The sequence below is a fragment of the Chiloscyllium plagiosum genome, unplaced genomic scaffold (genome assembly GCF_037043375.1).
Source record: "Chiloscyllium plagiosum isolate Xiang-an unplaced genomic scaffold, Cpla_swu_hap1 HiC_scaffold_9, whole genome shotgun sequence".
In the NCBI taxonomy this organism is placed as follows: domain Eukaryota; kingdom Metazoa; phylum Chordata; class Chondrichthyes; order Orectolobiformes; family Hemiscylliidae; genus Chiloscyllium; species Chiloscyllium plagiosum.
The window spans coordinates 36052718-36073850 of record NW_028270147.1 but is presented as its reverse complement, the minus strand read 5'-3'; the positions used below and the strand labels follow the sequence as shown (position 1 = coordinate 36073850).

The window sequence follows — 21133 nt, the reverse complement described above, 5'->3', positions numbered from 1 at the left end:
AGAGAAGTAAGTCCAAGAGGCTCATAAGTGCTCTCCAGCCAAGTGCTGTCAAAACATGTATTGGCCAGAATGTTTTTTTTGTTTTACATCATTGCTCATTCAGGCCCTTTCCTAGAACCACTTTCTGTGTTTTTAAGGGGAGCAGGGGGAGAGAGAGAGAGAGTGTGTGTGTGTGTATGCGCATGTTTGTGTGTAGGGGTGGCCCTTCCCCAGAACCACTTTCTGTGTTTTTAAGGGGAGCAGGGGGAGAGAGAGAGAGACAGACAGACAGAGACAGAGAGAGTGTGTGTGTGTGTGTATGGGGTGGTGGTGGGACAAGAGGAGAGAGAGAGAGAGAAACAGGCCTTTAAGAAAAGCTTTGTTGAAATTAAATCTTTCCATTCCCTGAATTGAGTAGCAGATGTGTGCTCCACCTCAGGCCCAATAGACTGGTCTCATCGAGCCTCCAGTGAATGAATGCAAGGCTTTGTCACTACCATGAATGTCGGTCAGAGATGTTCTGTAACAAACAGGGGGAGAAAAAGAACTCTCTACAACAAAAGCTGAAGACCAAAGCCTCTAAAAAAAATAAACCAAGGCAAGTGAGTGGGGAAGGAAAAGGCATGTATGTGCAGGGGGGTGGGGTTCCATGTAATATAGAAAATGATTAAAATCCTTGCAAAATTGTGAAGGGAAGGACGAAGTTGAGCAATTAAGGGTGCAAGGAAAGCGCTGCTGTCTAGTTTGTTTTACAAGCCTAAGTACTCAATTCCATCTGGCTTTAGCTGCTCTGTACTTAGATTCAGAAACCAAAGACCCTGACTGGGTTGAGGACAGTGTGACCCAAAGAGGTACAGCTGGGAACTATTGAGCCCTGAGACTCCTGTCAGCCTTGACATAAATTTCCACTGGTGCTGGCATTTACGCAGTTGGCATTTCCATATGTATAGACTTGCCTGTACTAATTATGCTAATCATCTCCTCTGTTGGCTCCTGTGAAAAATGGCCACATTAAGCACTCCAGTGCCTGCTAATGCGGCTTAATGTGTGGCTGAGATATACATTCATCCTGCTCTGAAAGGCAAAATTTTTCCACATTGCTGGCTTCATTCACGGAAAAAAATGAATTTGTTGAACTTAGATCAGTCCCTTACACCAAGGCGAGTGAAATACTGGCTGAAACCAAAGTGTTACTGTTGATTTTTCTCTCTCACTATCCTTTTTATTTAGAAAATAAACCCAAGATACACCCACTACCTATCAAAGTAATATACAAATCAAAAAAAAGGAATTCCTTTCGGCTTGCCAATCTTTCTTATTTTTTGGCAGTCAGAACTCTGCCATGGCAATGTACACCCTTCGTTTGTCACCACCACCCAAACCAAATCTGTTGCGAGCAAGCTTATTAATTTCATATTAGGTTGCTAAGAGAACCTATTTTAATACCATCTTTCATTCTAAACTCATCTGTCAAATCTAAGTTTATGGGTTTCTACATTAAAAAGAAACAATGCAATGGATAGTTAACCACAGCCTGGACTAATAACAATGAATACTTTTTTTTAAGCAAGTTTCTGTCTTAAAAATAGACTCCTATTAAAGATAAATAGCCTATGGGACAATCTGAAAGCTACAAGAGGATTGGGCAGGAGCCAACAACTCACAAATTTCTCACCCGAAAAATCTGGGACAGATGTGGGAATCCTACTTTTGGATGGGCACAGTCAATGGTGAGGATGGTGAGTGGTGGGATCGATGATGGGGGTGGGGGGAATGAAGTGAATGATACGTCAAACAATCCGAGCAATAACAAATCTGTCCCACCCACCTACACAGGCAGACAACCGTATGTTAGATGAGAACAGCTGATCCTAAGCAGACCAGCATGCCCTATGTTCCCTACACAGAATGCTACCAAAGCTCATCAGTGAACATGAATCCTATAGGTGCCAGTAGTTCAAAATACTGACACTCTATTGTCCACTGAATCATTGTGATTCAATAACTTCAGAGCACTTTGCCTCTTTATGACATAACTAATTCATCTGTGGTCTCTTATTTAACATACATACACAAACAAACCTTGCAGTCTTGAGTTAAAGGAGGTCTTTGTTGGATTGGCCTATTCTATCAACTTGATCTTTACATATGTTGCTATAGTAATCATAACCAAAAGCTTTGCTCATAACTTTTTAAAATCTGGTGTGAAATCTCAGGGCAGACAGTTGTACAAATGTTACATTGTGGTGATCCTCGCTTGCATTTCAAAAAACTTAGGAACATCAGACAGGAATAGATGTTAATAGAACAAGTGGATGTTAACAAATATTAAGCTTACCATAGCAGAGTTATTGAAAGCAAAGCATCAATATAAACTTACTTTTAAAAAAGCTGAAATATACAGGTTATTTCTTAAAAACATCACTGTCACCCAGTATTAAATGCAATTAGAATTACTATACTTCTTTTAATCCAGCTTAATTATCACACTGATTATTAATGGCACTATTTTAAATTAACAAATGTAGATTGAATCCCTGATAAAGATAATTTATTACAAAGTGTTTCCGAAATCTGAATTCACACTTTCAGTTGTATTGCCGAAATGATACCTGTCAAGATGGTGATAACATTAGAGTTTAAATCTTGGCGTATTAATTGTATCACTCTATTTAGTAATCAGCTATTACTTTATTGCCTTCCAGCTGGAATATGTTTTCTGTTTCTCAGAAACAGAATGAACAATATGAATATCACCAAGCTTCACCCAATACATGAAGAACTCACTCCCTCTAAACTCCTCAATGCATCTTTATCTTGAGCCCCAAGGCGATTGCCACTTTTTGTTTATACTTAACTGCTACTAAGGTATGTGGTTCCTCAGCAAGTTTATTTGTGTAGCTAGTGCCCCACAGTTCATGGGCCATGACTATAGCCGGTGTGAATAACACCACCATGAACTAGGCCTCCTGGTTGAATTGTTAAGAGGGACTGAGGAGTGCCTTACTTCACCTTCATCTGAAAGTGAAAAATGTTATACACTGTATCAAGGTAGCACAGCATATCTGGTGCTCCATTAGGCTGTAAGCTTGATTGTAAATCAACAAATCCCAAACAACTGATTTGTCTTGACTGTTCAGGATTTCTGTGTTTCTTGCTTTAGGAGAGAATGAATTTTTGTGCACTCCTTACAAAAGAATTAACAAGCCAAGAATGGGCTCAGCAAAGACATCATAAACTGGGATTTTCCACTTCAAACCCTGAATATGGACCCAGCATTTTAATATTCTGAGCATGGTAAGGTGGATCACATTCAACAAGGGAGGCATCTGGAACGGTGAAGAGGAAAATATTTTTTAAAACTTCCTGATCGCCTCCCTTGCTTGAGTGTCAATAGGAATGATGTTTGATTTGGGTGTGAAAACTGGATGAATAAGCAAAGAACCCCTCCCCCTTAATCTCTGAGGGCAAACAGACAACCAAATTGCTGCTGGTGTGGGGCAGGCAGAAACCTAATTACAACTAAAATGGTGTTTTTGCCAACTTTCCCCAAACACATGCAAATAAGGCACCAAAAGACCATAAGATGGGTGCAGATGTTGGCTATTCAGCCCCGCCATTCAATCATGGTTGATCAGATAACCCTCCCACTGACGCTACATACTCAAACAACGGTCAATATTGAACTCTATCTGTGGAATTTTGGAAGCAGTGGAATTGAGTGGCAGGACATTAGTTCACAGCTCTGATTTACGTGCCAGGGAAGATCACAGTACAGACAACAGTGTGTGTTGCTCCATAAAGTATTGAGGTGTAAATCAAAATAGGAAACTAGCTTTAGATTGCTCTCTGACATTGTACTCTCCACATCAGCCACTTCACTTAGAAGCTGAAGGTTTTGGTTTTAAATTCTACTTCAGGATTTGAGCATATAATAAATGGAGATAGTGCCAAGGAAATTGCATAGCTGAGGACAATACTGCATTGTCTTTTAGATAAGAGTTTATATTGTGTTATTGACCAGGTTGATACAACATCCTATACGAGCTCTTGAAGGAAAGCAAGATACTCTGATGGCTTGGTCAACATACTCTATCCAATGCCACCAAACAGATTGGCTTTTCATGTTCTTATGTTTTGTTTACTTGATCGTGTGATGCATACATTGACTGACACAATTTCTTAATAACATATGGCTATATTTCAAAAGCAAAGTGTTGATTATGAGGCATTTAGTTTCTTCCTGACACCATGGAAGGTTCTGTATCAATGCAAGTTCTTTCTGCATGTAGCCCAGGCTCCTTCCCTCACTCATTGTGAGGTGAACACAATGGAGAGAACTGGAACAAAAGGTGCAGTAATAAATTTCAGCAACAGTTTTTATGACCCATGTAAATATACCTCTTGCAATGTGGACCCATGGTAAATAAAATCCTCAGTCACTGGCATTTCCCTTTCATTCCAGAGTGATCATTAAAGAGATCAGAGGACAGGAATACCATAGAGCATTTCTTTTTCACCCACAAGACATTACTTTATTTATAGCAATCACTAACATCATCGAGAAGAGTAAGTATTGCAGAAGCTGGAAACCTGACAGAAAATGCTAGACAAGCTCAGCAGAATCTGTCAGCACCCGCATAGAGAGAAATAGAGTTAACATGTAAGATTTTCATGGTTCCCCCACCAGGACCACAGGGAAGCAGCAGTGGGAAAATCATGGGAGCTAGATCCCAGTTCTAGAAGTCCCACCTCCACTCCCAGTGGTGGCTATTTTCACCAGTACAGGAAAATGAGTTGTCACCCCCCCCCCCCCCCCCCCCCCAATCACCTGTTACTTAGAGTTGCCAGCACCATGGTAAAAATGGTCAGTCAGATCCTACATGATTCTCCACTACTGAGAAGGCCTGGGAGTACATCTGATGAGTAACATTGTGTGCTGTAACTTAGAGCCTGGGAGAGTGCTTTTTGCTTACAATACATTAGGAAATACTGAACCCTGAGGTTTATCCATGTTGTCCACAGGCAGAGTTGGCAGGGCTTTGAGTGTACATGCTTTTTTTTCCCCCAAATATGTGTTCAGCTTTTTAAAATATTTTATCTATTCTCATGGACATCTGAAGATACTGTAACCTGTTAATATAGGGCCAGATTAGAATGACAGATTGTGGAAGGTAGGGGGTTTGGTAATGGGATTTGACGGTGGATATATAGCTTGTGACTTTTCACCAAAACACAGATCTGTAATGTTAATTCCATTTCTCTCTTCAGAGATGTTGTGTATTTCCAGCATTTTCTGCATATAATTAGTTTGGTGTTTGATGGGTATAAATTTAGTTTCATTTACCACATAGAAACAAAAATATCCCATAGCTGGTGGCAATCCATATTGCATGTGTGTACTGGCAACTAAAGAGACACTTCCTGTATCGCCACCACAATTAGAACGCAAAGACTAAGTGGTATCACCTGGTGAGCACCAATGACTTTACACGCCACTTGAAAATGCATTCAACTACATTAATTATTATCAAAAAAAGGTTTGCTGCTTCCTTGGAAGAATATAGTTTTCAGTTGTACACATAATGCAAACTGTCACAGGTAAAGCAGCAAGTGGGCCAATCAGTCCTTCAATTGCTCAATTAGATAATGGTTTATCTGCAACTCAAATCTACACACGCACTGCTGCTCAATGTCCCTCAAAGCCCACATCTAACAAAAATGTATCCACCTCAATCTTGGAAGCACCAATTACTCAGCTTTCTTGGGAGACAGAATTCCAAATTTCTTCGATTCTTTGAAAATGCTTCTTGATTGCACTGTTGAATCTCCTACTCTAATCAGGAATTTAAACCTTTTTCTTCTTGTTTCCCCACAAGAGGCGGTAGTTTTTCTGCAACAATACAGTCAAACTCTATTGGCATTTTGAACACTTCAATCAGATGAACCCTCGATCTTCTATATTTGAGGGAATGCAACCACTCACTCTTGATATTAGATTACATAAACAAATATTTCACTCTTATGGAAATAGAAAGATAATCTTTCTGTATGCTGGCCATCATATATAATGGCCCAAATTAATCAATTCAAAAGTAAGTAAGACCAATAAGTCTGCATCTATTCTTCAACCTGCATGAAATATTATAAAAAGGAGGTACAGGATTTCTAAGTAATCAAATACAATTAATCTCAATATAATATTTGGTTTCTATATTTGAATGAGATTTTATGGAGGCACTTACTCAGGTAACTAGACGAGGTTTGAATATCTTGAATGACATGTTCCCTGGTTATATGCAATACATAAAGTGTGCTATATGTCCAATAATGATGAAACTAAATTATGCTTTTTGCATTGGCTGTTCAGTTTTTGACAAATTTTAGCATTGGAGTTAAAGGGAGTGCAACATCTTCTGGGAAAAATTTAAATTGAAAGGGATAACTTTTAACTATTTTGAAGACAAGGTTTTTATTAAGGACGTGTTTACCATGAGATTAGATATATATACAATGTTGATGAATTTGAAATTTAATGAACGGTTTGTATAAAGTGCTCAATATCAAATACCAAAAAGTATTGTTCAGTTCATTTCATTTTACTGCAGTTTTTTAAAATAGATTCACACAACTTTTACTTTTTGTTCCCACCATCCCCTTTTTGACAAGATGCTAAAATATTCTGCTTATTTGCAGCCACTCTTCACAGATGCTGATCTGAATAGTCTGAACTGCCAGCATTTTCCCTATGTACTTTGTTTATAGTCAAAATTGAGACAGGAAAACAATTTTCTGTAGGTATTATGTCATCTTACCAAAGTCTCAATTTTTAAAAAAATGTCTCCCATCATCAAGACACATGAAATGTTTCTGATTGAAAAACTGCAAGTGAGAGATGAATATAACTTGACTGGCATCAGCTATCATCCTCCATCGAGAAATTTCTTTTTTAACCTCTTTTAAGTTGCAAATCTGATACTAAACAAGTACCCCCTCAACTGGGCTTCACTGCAGCCATCTCCTCTTCCAGCCTTCCCCTTTCTTCTCTCTAACAATGGTCCCTTCGGTCTATTATTCCCTCCATCCAAATCTTTCAATGCTTGAGCTCAGATGGCCAGCATTTTCTTTTCTTACTCAGTGGTTTTTCCAACAACTCATTTACATATTCTCTTCTTTTTTTGCCAAAAAGCCACAAATTCAAATTAAAGTTGCACATTCCCTGTTATGCTTAAGTCTTCTGTGGATCTATATTAAAATGCAGAACACAGAAGTTGTATGCTGCCAGTGTTTGCCCATCTGTAAGTAGCTCTTTATTCATCGAGTGTTATTAATAATACATATAATAATTGACAACATTGAAACAACCCAAATATGCCTAATATCGAATAATATCGTGTTGAAAGATCACTGCAATATGTTTTATAAATAAAATTAACAGATACATCAGTGAGAACTCAAGAGTCAATACAATTACTGCTTTCAGGCCATTCCCAATTACATTCATAATGATTGTAGTAAGATCTTTTAATCTTTGCATTCCTGCACCCTCCCCCTGGACCAACAGATGTGATGGAATCGTGCCCCCAACCAACCCACACAATGTCTGGAAAATGGGAATCACGCTGAAGTAGCTGGCCTTGTGTATATATATATTCATAATCTGCCAAATTCTCGCTATGCAAATGCTGCTCCTGCAATGAAACCGTCCTTAAAACCATTTTTAAAAGTTGCATGATTTTTCTTTCACTATTTTCTCCACATTGTTCTGGAACTGAAACTAAAATGGCCTTTTGGCTGCATATCTGCTGACGGCCAGCTTCCCACGCCTACATGGTGATCAGATGTCTGATTCTATATAGGTCTCCAGTCACCTGTAGGCAATCTCTAACAACCCAGGCAGTGGCAGGAGACAAGACGGATGTGGCTTCCTCGAAAGATGTTGCCAGATTTTTCCAATGCTCAGAGGACTGGACAAATGCGAGACAACAGATCAGCTACAACTAGTTGGGGAAAGGGAAAGTAAAGTACTGGTAGGAGTTGTAGGGCAACTCGATGACCCCAAACAAAGAACACAGCATCACAGCCTAAACAGGAGGCCTCACTGAGGAACAGCAGGCTGCAATCGCTTTTGATATCGGCATCTAAGAATAGTCATAAATAGCAAAATGCGGCTCTAAACATAAACAGCATAGAAAGCACGAAGGACAATACAGGCAAAAAAAATGTTAAAGCATTAATCACATTTTTTGACACAAACTCCAAAAGACCAGCTGAGATCCCAGCCTTGAAGCCTACCTGCCCACTGCAGTGAGGTGTACTCCTGAACTGTAAGTCCACCAATTTTGAATTGCTCTTACATTGTAATAATGTGGTTCGCCTGATAAGAACATGCATTTCTGGAATGTAAATTCGGGCCAAACACAGCAGTAATCATCACCAAATCTCACTCACAAAGGTCACGTGGATGCCAAGTGTGAGAAATAAAATCTGAGTCTCTACTGATCTTGAGGTTACAGTGGTCATTGGAGTCACAGGAATTCCTTTCTCTTTTTCTAATCTATGCTGCAACTGCCCTCAATGCATGATGCTGATATTTCATGGAGGAAAGAAACATCTTCTTTTCAGTTTCTCAGTATTAACATTTGTCACCTTGAAAAGCACAAATAATTCAGCAAAATGATGAAGAACGTTACAAAGCTGATTGAGTGTGAGGTAGCTACACTCCTCGCAACTTTAAGTATTGAGTCGGGTGTTGAGGTATTCACTTGAAGTCTCTTAAGCAGCCTTGTCTTTCTGTGAACTTACCCACTTCACCAGATTGCCCCTTTGGGCATCAAGAAGAAAAGCAAGAGCAGGCAAAAAGAAAAGGGACAGAAAGCAAAAGCAACAAAAGGCAGGAGAAAGAAAGATTCAGATAAGAAGACAAAGAGTGAGAGAAATACAAAAGTGGATGGAGAGACAGCTCAAAAGAGGCAGGAAAAAATGCAAAGAGGGAATCAGTAACATGGAGGCAATGCACATATGTGTGTGCTGTTGCTCAGCCACTTCGATGGTGAAATTTTTCATCAGGAAAAGGGTGTTATTCTATGTAACACACAAAGTATTATTGTGCAAAGGTGGCACTGTGTCTCTTTAAGGGCAGAAAGTGTAATTCTTAAACAAACACGGGCTGAGGTCAGTCAGCGTATAATTGTTTAGTTAAGGAATTTTGAAGCTTGGCAGGTGGTTGTCATTTTGAAGCTGTAATTCAGAAGAATGTAAGATTAAAACAGAGTGACATGTGGAGTGTGACGACTATGTACACTATACATGTGATTCGTACAACACTAAAAGGAAATACAGATATGTGTAATTCACGGTGAATATAACTTTCGATATTTAGCAGATCTCAATGATACTATAACATATTTATTAAGAGATGCTGAGGCCTCTTGGCTTTGGTATAACCAGCCTGGGGCTAAAAGCCAGCATGATATTTACATTTACTGTGTGCATAGAATGAGGATATTCAGTCCATCACACCTGTATTTCTAAGAGCTATACAGTTATAGTTTCATTCTCCTGTTCTTTCCCAAGAGATCTACAAATATTTCCATTTCAGATACAGTATAAATCCAATTATGTTTTTCAAGTTAATTTTGAATCTCCTTCTACCATCCTTCTCCTCAACTTTCCTCTGATTTGCTTTCCAAACATTTTAAATTTGTATCCTTAGGTTACTGATTCAAAGCCAGGGGAAACATTTTCTCATTAATTACTCTATCAAACCCCTCAACATTTTGAACATTTCAATCTCCCTTTAACCAGGCCTGCAATAAAGAGACAGCTTCTCCAGTCTGAGTTTTTCATCCGAAAATCTGGACTTAAAATCGAAAAGCTGAACTCTTTCAGCTGAAAGCTGGTGATAAAGGTGTCTTTTTCAGGGTGGTAGCCAGTAACTAGTGGAGTTCCACAGGAGTCAGTGTTAAGACAACAACTATTCACAATATATATTAATGATCTCGACTAAGAAACTGAGGACACTGTTTCTAAGTTTGCAGATGTCACAAAGATAGGTGGAGGGACAGGTAGTGTTGAGGAAGTGGAGGAGGCTGCAGAACAACTTGAATAGACAAGGAGATGGAATACAATGTGGGAAAGTGTGAAGTTATGCACTTTGATAGGAAGAATAGATTATTTTCTAAATGGGAAAAAGCTTTTTAAATGTGAAGCACAAAAGGACTTAGAAGTCCTAATTCAGGATTCTCTTAAGGTTAACAATTGCAGGTTTAATTGGCAGCTTGGAAGACAAATGTTGGCATTCATTTCAAGAGGGCTAGAGTACAGGAGCAGGGACGCACTGCTAAGGCTGTATAAGGCTCGGTCAGACTGCATTTGGAGAATTGGGGCCCATATCTCAGGAAAGATGTGCTAGCAATGGAGGTGGTCTGAGGAGGTTCACAAGAATATCACGGGGACAGATATTTAAAACTGAGATGAGGAGGAATTTCTTCAGCCAGAGCGTGGTGAATCTGTGAAACTTATTGCTGCAAAATGCTATGGAGACCAAGTTATTGGCTGTATTTAAGACAGCGATATACAGATTCTTGATGACTAAGGGGATTAAGAGGTTATGGGAGAAGGTAGAAGAATGATGTTGAGAAATGTATCAGCCATGATCAAACTGCAGGGCAGAGTCCTATATCTTGTGCGGGTCTATGGTTTAACTCAAGGAAGTACAGGTCAGAGAATGGGACAAAATATACTCTGACAACTCAGTTCCCATTAATGCACTGGTATTGTCTTGCCCCTGACATTTTGAATTTTCTGCCTAAAATGCTCCCTTTTCTTCCCCTCTTAAAGATACTCTTTAGACCTATCTCATTGACCAAATATCTGGACAAATATTTCAATATTTCCATATGTGACTCAACATCAGGTTTAATGTATTGCCATTCCTTCGATATCTCTGGGTCAAATTCCTGAAAGTTCCACCCTAATGGCACTGTGGATCAACGTACAGCACGTAGAATCATGGAATCCCTACAGTGTGGAAACAGGCTCTTCAACCCAGCAAGTCCACACCGACCCTCTGAAGAGTATCTCACCCAGACTCATTCCCCTATTACTCTACATTTACCCCGACCAATGCCCTAACCTATACATCCCTGAACACTATTGGTAATTTAGCGTGGCCAATTCACCTAATCTGCTCATCTTTGGATTGTGGGAGGAAACCGGAGCATCCAGAGGAAACCCACGCAGACACGAGGAGAATGTGCAAACTCCACATAGATGGCCAAGTCCAGAATCGAACCTGGGTCCGTGGTGCTGTGAGGCTGCAGTGCTAACCACTGAGCCACTGTGCCACCTTGAACTGCAGCAGTTCAAGAAGGCAGCTCACCACCATCTTTTCAAGGGCAACTAGGCACAGGCAATAAGGCCAACCAGTCGGGACGTAAGTGAATTTTAAGAATTCATCACAGCAGCCACATGAGGAGGAGAAAATGTTTTTTAACTATCTAATAGAGTTGTCATTCATACACTTGCCACTTAAAAACTCGCATTCATAAAATCTATGCAAGAGTTTTCAAATCCCCACAAGTGGCTAATCTCTTATCAAAGAAAACGTCAATTCAGTTGCAACGATAATGACACTCAATCCTTTAATCATCTCTTTAAGATGTCAATCAAACTGTGAATTCAGAATTCCCTGCTAGGATAATTGTAGAGTTTTCCTAACAGTCATGATTCCTTAATGTTAGCCCATGAGAAATTTCCCAAAAACTACTATTTAAACTGCATAACCAAATACAACTCCACTCTAAACTAAGTCTACCCATCAAAGCAGTCCAACAAAGGTTTATTTTTAAGTAGTCACTGTCACCTTCAACTTCTCTTACAAAGCTGAAGAGTGGGACATTTAATAAATCTAAAATTAAAACAATTATGCAGCTATATCCACTCTAAAAAGGCATTTATGTCCACTCTATCAACTTGTAGCTCTCACAGTGTGAATGATGGCCCATGTACCAATCAAGACATGGTCAATGTGAACTCAGTGCTAAGTTCAAACAGCTCTGCTAATTTTGGGTTTCCTACCTGTGTGAATCACATTCTGCTTCCATTTCATCTTTTCACAAAAGTAGATCTGTCAGAAATAAGGTTGGGACTTTAAAAATAGCAGGAGAAAGCCAGATCTAAAAGGTCTGTGGGGTCTTCGGATTCAACAAATATCAATTTAAAATAAATTGTAGCTTCCACTGGAAGAAGTGAGATCTTCTGCATTCTGGAGAATGGTTCACCTTTTGTGACTTCCCTTGTGACTTTTCCACAATTGCAAACACATACACCATCAGATCACATACAGCAAGTTCCTTCAACAAGTTTTGTTGTTACCTTTCTGGGTGACACTCTCAATGTAATAATAAACCATGGGCATTTTTATGGCCTAGACCTCCATCAACTAGCGTCTGTTAGAGGAAAAGATTAATGATCAACTGGATAGATTGCCGAGAAGTAAGTCTGAAACTAGAACATTTGAGTAATTTAAACATAATGCTCTGTATTGTGTAAGAATATAACAGGCATGGCTGTTCAGTTATGCAATGTTAGATATTGAGAATGACAACCAGGTAACAGACTCAAAAGTGACTTTCTCACTTGTTACTAGACCTGACCCATATTCCAGTCCACATTTCTCTTCCTCCAACATCTATTAGGTGATATCATTCAGAAAGCTATGACTGTGTTCAATGACCAGGCAACTCCCAGAAGACCCCAATGATGAGATCAAATGAACTGAAGTGCCTTTATTCACAAACTTGACTAAAAATGATGAGGCAGTGAATTAGATTTCAATCAATTATTGTGCTTTTAAAAAAATTTTGCTTAGAAAAGGTATTTATATGAAGACTAATTGCTGGTTCCCTCATTCACATACAAAATTCTAGGTGAAGATCACCTATAGTACAGAAGGCAAAGACAGGCCTGTTGTTATACTTCAAATGGGTAGCTATTGAGAGTTTTAGAACACAGTGAGCACCCAAATACTCGAAAAATATTTATTAAGATTCAAATAAAGATAGAACATAGCATCTCTAGAACCAAGCAAATAAACCAAAGAGTTAGTGGAGCAATTAAGAGACTGAACCACTGTGGTTTCTTTTCACAAAGTCTCATACGCTTGTGTGTGAACTTTTAGTTGAAACCAATTAGGAAGAACCTGTCAAATGGCATTAGGAATGTCTCTAAGATTGATGCTGAATAATGACATGTAACTCTTCCAAATTTGCAACACATCTTTGCCAGTTTCCCAGAACTGTTGGATAGCCTCATTTCTTATGATTATGTGTACATAACATGCTATAATTGGTAAAGGTCTGATGATCCTAACTGGCACTTAAAACAAATTATGAAATGCAGGAAGCCTGAATTCAAAATGAACTGACAATATCAGGTGTAAATTATTTTTCAGAGTCCTGATGAAGAACTCATGTCCAAGCTGTTAACATGTCATTTTTTTCTATAATTTGATTAACCTCTTGTTACTTTCCATCATTTTCTGTTGTAATGTTCATACTATTTCCAGTACGGTAGTGAAATAGAACACAACATTGTTCTTACACTGATCAGAAATCCTAACCATATTCTGGTTAGGATTTGTGATTTACCATAATTGCTGTCTTTTACTGTCCGCCATGACACCAGCTTCAAGCACACAATGAAGGTCAGGAAAGATGCTTCTGCAAACTCCTCATCGTGCTACTTTGAATAACTGAATGGAATGCAATGTGTTTAAAAAAGTTGTGCATGATTCTGTGATTCAGATAATTTCAAATTTGGTTTGATCATTTATGGTATCACCTTACTATATCTTTAATTTTACCTTAAATGCAGCTTGTAGATTTAACTACACAATGACTAATGGACCAATTTTAATGTTTGATCCACTGCCTATGTTTTGCCCCCAATTCTACTATAACTCTTCATGTATTATAACATCACCTGGCACTGCTAATGGTTCAAATTAAAACCCAAATCAAAATTAAAAGACCTTGGCTTCAGATAAAAGATTATTTCCACACATTTTTAAAAATTAACAAAATTGAAATTCCATGGAATCCAAAGTGACAAGAGATTTCCTTAATATTCTCTTAATATATTTGCCCTCAATAAAAGAAATCTTACTTTGTGCAGCAGTGTGAATACTGCAAGGGAATACACAATACACTGAGGTCTCCTGGGCACGTATTCAACAAAAACTATGGGTTACTTTCCAGACAGATTGTAATCAACTCAAAGATTTGCCCAGAGTCCTTTCAACACTGCTTAACAGAAAAGTGCAGTATTTGTGAGAAACTGGCTGGTGAACCACTTAAACCTGATTCAGATAGCAACTCTTTGAACAAGCCATGGGGGGGATAGCAGAGTCTCTGGCTTCACCAAAACAAGTCTCTGTTCCTTAAATGCAAAATATCCACTCTTCAAAATCTTTACTTGTATTCTTTTCATGTTAAATTGGAAATACTTGCATAGATATATGTTTTCTTCAAAAGTTTCTGGTTTGCTGAAAGTTTTACCAAAGTTGACATTCCAGTTTCCTTAAATCTTTAGCATTGTGCATAACGTCTTAGATTAACTAAAATCATCCTGAGCTTTTCATAGCATTTACTACATAGTGGCTACATGGTAAGACATGTGCAAAAACTTATCTAAAGAAATCAGAGGTTTAAGAGGACAATGCAAAGTCAAAGAAAAAGAACCTGAAAAACCTACACAGGAAAAAATTAGATAAACCACATTAAATAATAAATGGAGCAAAACTGAATCATGATTGGACAATGATTTAACCAATCTGGTTAGTATCCTCTTTCATTAATGGCACATATAACCTGGGTTAGGAAAAACCATAGGTTGTAACCTTTTGAAGCAGTTCACTGCACTTCATGTTTATTGTATGGTTTATGGCATTGTAATTGTGGTTACTTATTTTCTGGGGTAAGTTGGCTGGATGGCTGGTTTGCAACACAGAGTGATACCAACAGTGTGTGTTCAATTCTCACACTGGCTGAAGTTAGCATAAAGCAGTCTCCTTCTCAATCTCTCACCTCACCTAAGATGTGTTGACCCTCAGATAAACCACCAGCAGTTGTTTCTCTCTCTTTAATGGTCTACTAGGACTATGGCAACTTTACCTTTAGTTATCTTCTATAATGACCATCCACTTGTGTTAACAGAAACATTCTGTTCACTGCCATCTATTTTCTACACACCATTGCCTTGAATACAAACAAGTCTCATTTTTTTTTGCTTTAAAATATACATCTCAAATAAATCAGATGCTGCATTACGAGTCACTGCAATGCAATTTATATGTAGAAATATGAAAAATGACAGATGTGATAAGTTATCAATCTTCTGAAGCCTTTAAGCTGATGTAAGTTCTTTAAAAAGTAACTTAATTGGAAACGAAAAACATTTGTAAATAAGCACAAACACACAAGTGCAACAAAAATGAAAGGAATTGCAAGTCTGACCAAGACTGTATGAATGCAAGTTTTCTCACAGTGATCTCCACTAACAGATGGCTATAGGTGGATGCACTGAGGAAATGAGGAGACCAATAGCATCGTCTGCTGGCAAAGTACAAGGTGAGTGACTCGCTGGAGAGATGTTGGTGGGTGCAGAGGGGGTGAGGGAACTTACAAAATTCATCACACCTGTTTCATAAATGCCTGATGACATAGAACCAAGATTTAAAAATAACAATTTCAAAAATAATGCTGCTTCAGTTCCATAAGAGTACTGCTATCTTTATTCAAATCAGAGTGTTAAACATTTATATTAGAGCACATAATATTAAGATTACTTCTAACAGACAAATGTTTAACAACGTTGCTTGACATTGATTTTAATACAGGCAAGGTGGTTTGTGCTCCACAAGTGCAAGTTATTGGTGGTGACTTTTATTAAATGGGAGACAGACGAAAAACAGATAAGCAGGACAAAAGTCATCCACTGACAGTGCCAACCATAATTTCTAGAACTGCATTTTTATAACCACCAAATCTTATTTAAACCAAAAGTGCTACGCAGCACAAAACCAATACCAACACAACTAAAAGAGTTGGCATATCTTACAATTTAAGCACCATTTTGATAAAAGAGTTCAGGAGAACCTTCCTGTTGTTAAAATTCCAAGGCATTAATACTGAGAAGGAAAAGCCCTAAATGTTTATTTGTTACAGTAAACTAATAGTCATGTTTTCTTTTCTAATCCTATACCCACATCACTGTTTTTAAGTGACAAGAAACATAAAAGGCAAATAAAATGAAAATTTGTTTTTAATAACATAAACTTTAATTTCACTTACAAACCAAAATCTACAATGTTCCTCAAAGGGTTAACATTATTTACTGTAATTTGTGCAGTTCTTGCAAACACAGCCCATTAAATGAAAAAAAAAGATGCAGCACTTCAGGACATAAAAGTAAGAACAGCTGCTCTTCCCTGTGGTGTTGTTTCTAGAAAAAACACTTTAAAAAAAACTAGATGAAAAGAATTAGGAGAGGCATCAGTCTCCTCTTTTTTCTTTTTCCAACTGCTGTGAAAACCTCGTGTGCAAACAGGTGGGTAAACTTTAATGGCATTCAGGTTTCGTAAGAGAGGTTCCCTCTATTGTTGAATGGAGTCCAAGAATAGTTTGGGACCACACACACACGCACACATACATACATACACAGCTCTATACAGGGTCAATAGCTCAAAATGGCGTAAATTTCACACACCACATCTGCTCCTGGGAGGAAAACAGCAGAAGATTTTCGGGGCTGGGGGTGGGAATCGAAAGCAGGGCTTAGAAAGGGTCGGAGTGTGAAAACTGAATTAAACACATGGCCCTGAACTGTCTGTAAAAGAGAGTGGGGGGAGTATCAGGAAACATAACACACAGGAAGGGGAACGGAGAAAGTCATGGAGAGAGAAAAAACTCAGTCAAAGGTAGCAATTAGCATACAAATGTTAAAATAAAAACAGCACAGTGTGGGAGAGACCGGAAAAATAGGAAAGGGATTTGAGAGACAGAAAAAGGACACACAAGTAGCTTTACAGTTTAAAAAAAAACTAGACAAATTAGATGCAGTTTACTACTTGAAACGGCTACAAGCGGAGCCTGCAATAAACCACTCAGTACTGCTGTCTAAAGCTATGTTACATTTCTACCAGTAGATGACTATGTTATTGTAAATGAAGTTTGGAAGCTTAGTGCTACACAAGATGAACATGGCTGCTTCAAAGCAGATTTAACCCTTTGAGGCCTGGAAGTGTTTGCGCATCCAATTTTTTTTCCTCAGAAATACTGAGTTAGAAAGTACAACTTAATTTTCAACTTATGAATTTAATCTTTTATTTTAAAATGGTATTTTGAATACCTAAAATTATATTTCTGTAAAAAAAACACAAGTTTTTGGAACTTATGGAAAATCACTTTAAGGGTCATCTGACAGAAATAGATAAAGTCTCAGTGCGAAGTGTTAACTATTTGCAGAATTTTAATCATCTTTTTCCCCAACTAGCATTTTATTAGATTAATTCAATCCCTAAAAAAAACTGCTTTTAAATTGAAATGCCCAACCATACTGATGCCATTTTTAAAGTCGACTTCTTTGAAGCAAAGATCAACAATAACAACTTGGTAACAAGTATTGTGACTGCTTGGTTGTTGTGTCATCTTCTTGTTCACTGATCTGGCAATGTGTTTTGTAACACAATGTACTTGATATGAATGACTCCTTAATAAGAATTATTTTCACGGAGAAACAAAATTCCACCAAAAGCTTGATGGTAACTTCAGTGTCTTTATTGATAGAAAATTAACAGAAATAGAATTTGAGGACATAATGTGTTGTATAATTGATGAAAAATATCTTTCTCTGGCATCAGATCAGGTAAGAAAAAATATGCAAAGTAAGGGATAAAAGTTTCATATTTCTGATTGCTTGTTCATCCTGCCATTTTGATGTCACTTGTTGCATTGTATTCATTCCTTGCACAGCTACAACAAGGACACCATCTGGAGCACTCCGACAACCAGGAATAATGGTGGGAATGACAACAGATGGAATCTTTAACAGCAAACCAGTTAAAAGCCATTTTATGGGCCCTCACACATTTACAACTTCAGATTTTTAGATGACTTTGCAATGTATTCCCTTCCTCCCATCAAGGTCTTTTACCATGAAGAAATCCTGGACAAGTTCACAGTCCAGAGATTTTAGATAGTGCCGCTTAAATACGAACAGAAAAGAGTAAATGGAACCAATAGAGCATCAATTCAGCAATGTAGAACAGATACCAACAATCCTCTGCTTCTATGTGAGGAACAATAAAACCAGTTGACTCGTGAAAGCAAACTTTGCATCAGCTGGTTTTTCTCAGCTCATCTACAGTTCAAACCAAAATAAAATACTTAAAAGCGTTGCTTTAATTCAACCAGCACAACAGAAAAACCTGAAATAACAGCACTTCATCATAAACAATCAAGGAAATATGTCACTAAACAAAGATTACAGTTGATCATGGCAATATCTGCAGTGAAATAAGGAATTGGTCTGAATGTGTATTAGTGATGTAACTGGTTTTGCAAAGATCATATTTGCACAATTGGGATTGACTCAAGGATGGAGGTGAGGTGATTAGTTTGGCTGGCTAAGGTATTTCAAGGGCTATACATTTGGAAGCAGTTGTCAATATATTCTGATGCAATGATTAGAAGAGACAACCTGCATATTATGTTTAGGATTAATCAGAGGCAAAAGCAGATTGGACTGAATCTGGGCCAGAGGAGGATGCTTATAATGTTGAAGCAAATAGAAATATGCAAATTGTGTATTTATGATAAAAGACAATGCAAGTACTGTCAAGTTTAGGTGCATTAGGCTCTCAAAGAGGTGATACATGATCAAATTTAATACAGTAAAGATAACTATGATAGAAAACATAATTGCGAAAGTAAAGCCTGTGTCACTTGCACATGCTTTCATTTCCAAATTTCTGAATGTTGTCAGTCTATTTGCTTTGAGTTATTGTCATCACGTGTACCTGAGTACAGGGAAAAGCTTTGTTTGCAAGCAGTACAGGCAGATCATAGTAAGCAAGGACATTCAGATCATAGGGTTAGACATACAGACCATCGAGTCTGTTTGCACTAGGATATTTGTTTCTTTCTGCTTAACATGTTTGTTAGTTTTTACTTGGTCTTACCTTCCACCCAAAGCTGTTCGATGTCGGTCTCAATGCTAGCAACCCTCAGGCCAACAGCAAAAGCTCCAAAAACCAAAAGCCCAATGAAGAGGAACTTGCCACAGTGCCGCTGGATGCTGCAGCCCAACCTGAAGAGCAGGGCCTGGAAGTGGGCTCGGAGCCAGAGTGGAGCCCGCCGCCCCTCTGCCTTTCCCTAGGGAACAAAGACAAGAGTTGTGTCAGACCAGGGGGTTTATTGGATGAAGGGAAGAGGAGATGATGAGGTAAGGTAGCAGAAAAAGAAAACATAAGGTGAGAGTGGCTGCAGAGAGAAGGGCAAAAGAATGTGGGGATAGGGAGAGAAGTGACAAGACAAGCAAAGGGGGAAATAGTTGTGAGAGGGAAAGGGAGAAGAGAGAGAAATAAAGGGAGAGAGGAAAAGATTTGCTTAGGAATTCTAAGGGTAAATGAGACAGGGAAAAAAGATGGGAGGGAAGGCAAAACTGGGAAGAGGTAGACAGGAATTCTGAAATGGAAAGCAAAGACATGGACAGAGTGTCAGAAAGAGAGAAAAGAGCAAGACTAAAGGAATGGAAGAAAGATCGATATTAGAGAGCAAGGATAAGGAAGTCCGGTTCAGAGAAAGTGAGAGATGTAACCGCAAAGATAATGGGAAGAAAACAGAAAATGGTTGAGCAAAAACAACAGAAAGAAAAAGGCAACAGTAAGGAACAAAAGATTAGGAAGGATAATAGACATAAATATAGAATAAAAGGGAATTAGTTTCCTTCTGTCTTATTTCTAATAAAATAGCAGGGGGGGGGGGGGAGAAGAGAGAGATCTGAGAAGTGAATAATGAAAGAAAACAGTTAAGAGAAAGAAGATATGAACTTCAGTAGCACTTACAAAGTGGACATTGGAGAGAAAAATAAATTCAATTCACATCATTTCCCCCTCCTATCTGCTACACTCGTCAATTTTTTTCTCTTCCTTCTATAACGTATCATTTCATTCTACTGTTCTGTCCCCGGGTTCTGTTTCCTTCACTGTTCTCCCGTTACATTCCTTTTTTCCAGTTACCACGTCCTTCCAAATCTCCAATTTCCCCTGGTTTCATGGCTCTCCTTCAGCCTCCATTCCCGCCCCCCCACTTCATTTATCTTTCTTCACCTTTCCCTCTCTAACGTCACACCCTGGCAGTCAGTATCTCTAGGCTTTGCACATTTCTTTTTCGTTTTGTAACTTTTACTTATTTTTTCACACCCCCCCCCCCACCACCACCTCTCTCGCTTCTGTCTGCCAGTCCTTTCATTGCTGTTGCCAATCTGCCTTTCACTCCAGGACATTTTCTCATGTTTCCTCTTTTGTGTCCTCTCGGCTTCTCCTTCCGTCAACTCTGGTCCAATGCTCATTGGCTGGACCCGTGTCTCCTTCTTTAGAATTGTCAAGCTCCTGTATGCTCAGGCTCCTCGCTTTCCCTTCCTTTCTCCCCCAGCGAGAAGTTGCTCTCCCCGCAAGACACATTAGCCACCATTACCCCCCTCGCCTCCCCCCCCCCCCCCCCCCCCGAGAAACTGCCTGCACTTCGTTCAATAAAAAAATGCTGACATTATTCCAAGGCTTTCACAAGTTCAGCGTTCAATCTGCCAAATAATCGCAGTAACAAACTTAGCAGCAACATCGCAGCCTCTAGGTCAACTGCACACAAGGTAAGCCAGATACACACATGCACACACCTGTATGTGCACTTCCTCACACATACACAGACTCTGTAATAAACATACCCCAGTCAAACCCCACGCACCTTCCTCACCCACATCGGCATTGCCTTGTTAGCTGTACACACCGTCAGCCAACAAATCTATCTCTCTTGTGGAGTGAAAGCCATTTCTGAAGACTTTTCTGACAACTTTCCCCTATACTTTCAAAACA

At 38.7% G+C, this 21133-nt stretch overlaps 1 protein-coding gene and 1 long non-coding RNA gene across 4 annotated transcripts in view; one reads left to right on the top strand and one right to left on the bottom strand.

Annotated features, from left to right (window-relative positions):
- Nucleotides 1-18366, top strand: part of LOC148149118 (uncharacterized) — a 33905-nt gene extending 15539 nt beyond the window's left edge. Inside the window, exons 2-3 of the long non-coding RNA XR_015758025.1 lie at nucleotides 15545-15611; nucleotides 18015-18366. This is a non-coding gene — a long non-coding RNA (uncharacterized LOC148149118). The remainder of the gene's footprint in view (nucleotides 1-15544; nucleotides 15612-18014) is intronic.
- The window catches only part of ptch2 (patched 2), a 112394-nt gene that overhangs the window by 90848 nt on the left and 413 nt on the right, over nucleotides 1-21133 (bottom strand). For 2 of the 3 annotated variants that reach the window (XM_087990536.1, XM_043699052.2), the window contains exon 2: nucleotides 19223-19415. Coding sequence is in view for 1 of the 3 variants with exons in the window: in XM_043699052.2 (XP_043554987.1) it covers nucleotides 19223-19415 (193 nt within the window). In the remaining 2 variants the exon portion in view is untranslated. Of the gene's footprint in view, nucleotides 1-19222; nucleotides 19416-20107; nucleotides 20218-21133 lie in introns of those variants that run through there. The other variant, XM_087990537.1, reaches the window with a different exon arrangement.